Here is a 7,500-nt window from a genome sequence, read left to right on the forward strand (position 1 = left end):
TGCGTGCGTGCGTGCGTGCGTGTGTGCGTGCGTGTGTGTGTGCGTGCGTGTGTGCATGCGTGCGTGCGTGCGTGTGTTCTTACCTAGTTCTTACCTAGTTTCAATACAGGAGAAGAGAAGCTCAGATGGTCCCGTTTGCTATATTTTTTTTTGGGGGGGGGGGGAGGGGCCACATACCACGTTATATGGGTGATTGTTCCATGCTTTAATAGTTCTTTTTGGGAATCTAAAATCCAACCATTTTATTTAGCTTTTATTTTATTCATTTTAAGTAATTTTCGCGATATTCTGATTTACGTTTGTCCTGAACAGACTGGCTGAAATTTTTTGTTAAAGATTTCACGAATTTCCTGAGTATAAACAATGTTATTATCTTTGGCGGCGCTAGTTTGCTTGTGTTCTCTCATTTTCTTGTATTTACCATTGAACTACTTTTGGTCATTTCCTTCTTCCGTTTTGAATCTTGATGCAAATTCGCCTACTCCTTTCTTATTGGCTTCGATAATTTTTGAACATGGCATATCAATGCTCTCTTCGCCCAGGATTGTTTCCCAGATTATGCAATCAAGGAAATGTTTAGCGCTTCTATAATTACCTCTCTTGTAATTGCATTTTCCCTTTCTTTCCTAACTTACAATGATTTTTTTCCTGTAGCAGCCAGTATTTTAGTTTAATCACTACATGATCCCTCTTGGATAATACTCCGTATCATTTTATATCATATTTATGCTTTGTGAATATTAGGTCAAGCATAGGCGGTCTACCTAGCCCTCTTACCCTGGTATGATCTGTTATATTTTTGAAAACGCAAGACCCACTTACGACTTCTAGTGGCTGTCATCTTGGATCGAAACTTTCCCAGTCAATTTTGTTATCAGAGTCCCGTTACAAGAATTTATTTTCCAGGCCCTTTAGCGTTTCCTGAATTAGTTTTTGGTAATTTTTTTGAGGTGGCACGTATGGTTATTATAATGTTTAGCCCGTTTGTTTCTACCTCAGTTACCTTTAGTTCCACTGTGGGGTCGCTTACTCTCTAACTCTAGAATAATTCCTTTCCTTGTTAATATTGCTACCCTCCTCCGTTTCCATTTGTCCCATTTCTTCTCCAAATATTATAGCCCGAGTCCTAATGTTACATCGTCTATGAAAGGTTCCAGTTTGGATTTAGTGATGCTTATTACGTCTGGTTTATTAACTACAATGGTTATATGTAGTTCTAGTAACTTCGAAGATGAACAGTCTATAGTTTGCATAAATTATTTCTATATATATTTTCGGTATTCCTATTGGCTGCAAGGCTAATGTTTGTCTGATTCTTCGTTTTGTTTCCGATAGTAGACTTGTTTTGCATAGTGGCCTCTCGCCCTCGAAATTAGTATCATAAGTTTTTTCTTCTTTTTTGCTCTTTACCACTTCCATTTTACTGCAGTATTCTCTGATATCTTTGGTCATATTTTCTCTTTTCAAGATTTTATATTCTTCGCGGGTGGCCAGGACTTTAGCTTTATTACATCAGTTGTCACTCTTAAATATCGTCTCTCCATTGTCGAATAATCCCAACCTCTCATGAGCTATATTCTGCTCCGAGAATTCAGTGAATTTGTTTGACCAAGCCAAAGCAAGTTTTAGACAATATTTTTTTTTTATCGGGCATGTCTTCACTTATACTCTTTGCATCAGCAAATTATCAAGTATAAACATGTCACTCTTGTATAAAGATGCACAAGAGAAAAATGAATTGAGTATCAATCAATACCAGGGCAGAATTCCTTAGGAGCTTCTCAAACAAGGTTCATGGATATATTCATTTACAGCAATGTACTCATCTCCCTATTCTCCAGCCTGCAACATTACTGCCATTTTTACAAACAATTAGAATAGATACAAATAGGAAAAAACAGCATCAAGTATATTAGTCATTCCACCTTTTTTTTTTTTCTTTAACTTTTAATGCCTTTCATGTTGTGGCTGCAGTGTCTACGAGGAGAGCAGCAGTGGTGGTAGGAAAAGTAGACTGGGGACGGAGGAGAGCTAAAGGGAACAGCTCCTGTTGGTAGGCGTGTATGGCTTGTATGGAAGGTGGACCCATTCCAGCCCCAATTGCTGTAACTATAGTACCTGAATCCAAGAAACTTTGATATATATCATATTTTCTAGAAGATACAGATACAGATTCCAGATTCACATTTCTGGCTCTACAGACTCACAACACACTTGCGGTCTGTACGCCACCACCATGCACTGTGAATGGCAAGACACTCACTCATTCCACCAGAACTAAATACCTTACCTTGACAATTTATGTCGAAAGAAAATGAAAAATGTACTATATAATTACCTTGACTGTAGCCAGACCAAAATCACCAATCTTGACTGTGTAATCATCATGCAAGAATATATTATTGGATTTAAGATCTCTATGAATAATATTCTTTGCATGGAGGTAACTGAAAAGAAAGATAACAAACTATTAGATTCTGCTTCACCTCTAACATGGGAAGGGTATACTTATACAGAGTCCTTCCTTTCTATAAAATCATTAGACCTGATTGTATATAAAAAAAAGAAGTTTCATATATTTTTCATAATTCTCTGATTTTAAAGTATTTATTGAAATTGTTGATGAAACAGAAAAACTTTTCCAATCTAATTGAAGTTAATAATAAAATTACAAATCAAATTTAGCATACATACATACAGTTTATTTACATAAAAATGCAATGAAAATGCTTCCCATTCTGATTTCTTACATACATCAAGGGTTGACAACTAGGCACAGTTTAGTCCATTTCTGGTGAAGATGGATTATGTTGTGCTATGTTTGTACTTCCAGCACACAGCCATACAGTAAATCACTCTTGGCAGAAGTAGCACAAGCGGTGGACTGCACTCATTTTGGCCAATATGAACATCACCACTTCCAGCTGTCCTCCCATATGACAGTTCCATAATAATTCCCCAATGCATCACATACTTGTGAAATAATACACTACCAAAAGTAGACTTGCACCTATCTAAATTAAACAGAGAGAGACTTACTCCATGCCTTGTGACGTTTGCCTGGCAATGTCTATAATTCTCATAAGTTCAAATTTGTTTTCCTGTACATGAAGGTGCTTGTAAAGGCTAGAGCCTTCACACCACTGTGTCACAATGGCCAGTTGCTGTGTCTTCACACACCCCATAAACAGCAATATATTAACGTGTCTGAAACAAAGAATGACACATTTGTTCAAGGTGGCAAGTCTTTCATGGGATTTTGGGTAGATTACCTTTTGTACATTTTCAGAATTGCAGAGGCATAAAAATATCAAATCATATATGTCAAATTATTTCAAGGAAATGAAGACTAGAGTACACAATGCCTGATGAGAATAATAAATACTACAGTTCTCTTTAACTTTTTCAATACCTATTTCAATTAGTTCTTGTGCCAAAACCACTAAACCCCACCTTGTTTTCTTGAGTACCGAAACTTCATTCTTGAAGGCTGAGTACTGTGCTGGTGTCGGATCACGGACATTTAATGTTTTGACTGCGACCGGGCCATGCCAGTGACCTCGATACACAGTCCCAAATGAGCCAGACCCGATGCGATGACCAATCAGGATTTCATCTACTGGTATCTCCCAGTCCTCCACTGTGTCTTTTGACGACTGTCTGACCTGAAACAGAGGGTAAGAATACACTTAGAATTTTGTTTAACAGACAGTATTCCTTTTAATGCCAGATATTACAGTCATTTCACAAATTCAGCTTTCAGTGGCATATTTGTATTCATCCACAGATCATTTACTCAGAAACCAATTTGGATTGCTGGCTCATTCACCTCACACATTCTGCAATTTTTCACCCACATGCTTATTGATTCACTTGCTCGAAAACTCATCCACGTTTTACTTCACTCAAGAAAATCTTCCATCGTTACAAGTGCTCACTCTACCACTCCTCTTCTTTCTCCCAATACAAAATGCCGGCCTTAAACCTAGAACAGATGGACATGGGCAATACTTACTAACTGGTTACTAACCTTCTTGCCTGAAACAGATTCATCAGCTGATCTAGCTCTGGGTCGCACAGTTTTGAGAGTGTTGGTGGGGGAGGCCTGGGCAGAGTGAGAGCCTTGGACAGGGCGCGTGGGGCTGCTGGTGGGGCTGGTCGAGGGAGGCGGGGCTAGGATCCCCCCGCCTCCTGTATACCCTGGGGAGGGCATCATGATGTGGGACATGTGTGTGGGGGGGCTCCAAGTCCCCCCCCCACTATCATGGAGGTACAACGTTGAGGACCCAAAGAAGTGGACCCCTGCACAGAGCAATGGCCCGGGAGAGGGCCGTGTAGACGTGCAGCATAGGCGTACACAGCAGCAACACAGGCAGCAGAGGAACCACATGGTAGGGGAGACATGCACATGCACATTAGCAGACATATAAACACTGAGCCACTTCTCCCATCATCAACAGATAACTGACAATACTTCCAGCACATTACATTTTCTTTCTAAAGTCCAAATCTCCCAGCAATACAGGACACCCAGCATTCTTAGTCAAAACTGATGCAATCAAGTGTCTAGTTTTACTTCTTTTTCCTCTCCTTAAACCAGTAATCATTATTAAGCAAGATAAGCTGAAAGGCTCTACAGGATAGCTTTCTCATTGATTTGTAATATCCCAGGTGTCTTTACAGTTAATTACTCGTTACTGCAATGGCTCTGCACCTACATTGAAAAAGGAGGAATTAAAAGTAATTTTCTGGTGACTTTCCTCCACATTTCATCATCATTACATCTTTAAACAGACTCATGTGTTCTGAAAATGAATCTTGTTTCATGGTTAACTAGTCAAGCTCTTCTTCCTCCTCCTTTGCTACTATACCTGATAACCTCACATTCTACAAGTGCATCACGGCCGTCAATTGCTTCCTCTACTGCATGGAAAGCAAACAGGATTCATTGACAAAATCAAAATGTATCTAAGCAAAATGTCTGACAGCTTTGAATCATGTCTATGCAGATTTACATTTAATACCATACTACAAAATAATATGTACAAATCTTTATCAACTTTATCTATTTAGTAGCAAATAAAGGATCATAAATATGGTATGGGGGTATAAAAAAAATAAACAAACCAAACACATACATATATACATATTCAAGGTAAAAATCAATCAAGCCCACATTTCAGATTTTCAACGTGACATCAATAAATATGAACAGAAATGTTTATTGTGCTCATTCCAGTCCCTTTCGAATGACACCTGGAACATATTCCGAGAGTAGAATGCCAAAAGGTACAGACAAGACATCCTCAAGGACAGTGACTTCCGCAAACCCACGTTGAAAGGTAAATATCCCTGTGCGAAATTCAACATGGTGCTGGTAAGCAGAGCTCGTCTTTAGATAATAATGATCATATGCAGTGCCAGAGAGTATAAAAAGCTTGATTCCTTTTTTTTTTTTTTTTTCTTTAGCTAAACTAAACAGACAAAAGAGACAATAAAATCTACGCTGTGCTTATTATGAGATCCTAATCAGTGCATGCTCAAGCTAGGATTACCTTAATTAATTTTATGCAGTGTGCAACAATTTAGGTCTAACAAATTCATCAGCAACAATTCTTTTTATCTTGTCAGCAACAACAACAAAAAGTTGCAAAAAAAAGTTGACTGGACTGAACTGCCGACAAAAACCGTAAAAACGTACACAGCAAACCATGACGTTTCCACAACTCAAGATCAAAAGGTCTTCTCCTCCGTCAACTAAAACTGAATATTCCACAGAACAAGATGTATTATTGAAATTGAATACAAAAAGGAAAAAAAAAATCAAACTAAGAAATATATAAGACAATGCCAAGTCTGTTTTAAATTTGCAGAAACATATAAAAGGGAACAACTGTATATAAAATTTTACAAATATTTCACGGCTAAGTCTTGCCCAACTACAAGGGGGATCCATTTAATAACATCAATAGAAATCTTTAAAAAAAAAAAAAAAAGAAAAAAAAAAAAAAAAAAAAAAAAAAAAGACACTGAAAACTTTGAGTATTGTTTATATGGACCAGTATGTAGATTACTGCAAAGATATATATGCATTTAGTGGATATATATATATATATATATATATAAAAATCAAAGCTGCAATCTTTTATATTGTTCCATCATAGGTATACGTATATTTTTTATGAGAAATCAAGAAACACAACAGATATTCATACAAAAAGTCTACATACTGGCTGTCTTTACACAGACATCAACAACCCACTACAAGGACTGCGCACACAGTAAGCATGAAAGAAGTACGCGTGAATAACATTCTCCTTATAAGTGCAGCTAAAGTCTTCTGAAGCTTGTAAATGCCAACAGAAGATGGATTATCTGATATCGAGAGAGATTAAACTGATATCCCTTTTATGAGTTTGTTTAGTAACTCTCTTACCTGCAGATTCTTCCCTCTTTTCTTAAAGTTTCTCAAGTACATTCGTTATTTGAGAAAAAATGTCACATGTTGGATAAAAGTTAGTAGGAACATTTTCCCTTAGTTTCTCCTTATCATTAGCAGATATCTTCTTAAAAGCATATGACTTTTTTGACATATAAGGTAGCCCTTATTATGATATAGAAAAAAAAAAAAAATCATTTCAAAGAAAAAAGGCCTATCATAACAAGGGTTAAAAATATCATCAAACAAAAAATAGATTTTCACAAATCGAACTGCAATGTACAGAATGAAAATAATTTGGATGAATATCCCTCCTTAATAAACCAATTCTTACTTACCAACATATATTCAACAATTAAAAAAAAAACAAAAACAAACATTACCACAGTGCAAAATATCTTTCCTTTCCCATGAAATGAGAAATGACACAAGCTTGATTTTAGAAAATATAAATTGTCTACAGCAACAAAATTAAGAAATGCTTTAGAGAAGTAAACAATAACAAAGAAGATGATAACAATAATAACAATAAACGAACATGTATCCCAAATACTGGGAAAATTGGCTTGCTGGTCCTACTCATCAATGCTCTCGGAAAGCCGCAAAATAGGAACCCACAAAAATCTGACAAAGAGAATACAGGTGCACAATTCCCAAATGGAAAGCAGGTTACCATCTGAGTCTCTTACAACCTTCATGACCTCCTGGGGCCAATGAGATTTGTTCTAGGGTCAACAGTCAGCCCAAGACTTTGCATGTCATTCCAAAAGGAAAGCCATCAACCCCGGTGTGACTGAACTGCAACCATAAACCCTTAGGAGCTCATGGGACTTGAAAATGCATGTGGAGTTCACATGTAAATAAATCAATATGAGAGAGCACACTCAAGGTGGGAAGATATCAAAAGAAAGCAGGGAGGGAGAGTGCAAGAAGGGAAGGGAAGAGGGAGGGAGAGGGAGGGAGGGGAGGGGGGGAGGGGGGGAGAGGGGAGAGGGGAGAGGAGAGGGAGAGAGGAGAGAAGAGGAGAAGAGAGAGAAGGGGGAGAAGGGAGAGGGAGAGAG

At 37.7% G+C, this 7,500-nt stretch overlaps 1 protein-coding gene across 6 annotated transcripts in view; it reads right to left on the reverse strand.

Annotated features, from left to right (window-relative positions):
- Positions 1-1,709: 1,709 nt before the first annotated feature.
- LOC119597121 (raf homolog serine/threonine-protein kinase Raf-like) overlaps positions 1,710-7,500 on the reverse strand; it is a 23,263-nt gene continuing 17,472 nt past the window's right edge. The window contains exons 8-11 of one of the 6 annotated variants that reach the window (XM_037946609.1): positions 4,016-4,191; positions 3,454-3,665; positions 3,040-3,207; positions 1,710-2,447 (exon numbers count right to left, since the gene is read on the reverse strand). In XM_037946609.1, coding sequence (XP_037802537.1) covers positions 2,327-2,447; positions 3,040-3,207; positions 3,454-3,665; positions 4,016-4,191 — 677 coding nt within the window. In that variant the 3' untranslated portion in view covers positions 1,710-2,326. Of the gene's footprint in view, positions 2,448-3,039; positions 3,208-3,453; positions 3,666-4,015; positions 4,303-7,500 lie in introns of all 6 variants that reach the window. The other 5 variants (XM_037946610.1, XM_037946608.1, XM_037946607.1 and 2 more) reach the window with 5 other exon arrangements.

This window comes from Penaeus monodon, chromosome 38 (genome assembly GCF_015228065.2).
Source record: "Penaeus monodon isolate SGIC_2016 chromosome 38, NSTDA_Pmon_1, whole genome shotgun sequence".
Lineage (NCBI taxonomy): Eukaryota > Metazoa > Arthropoda > Malacostraca > Decapoda > Penaeidae > Penaeus > Penaeus monodon.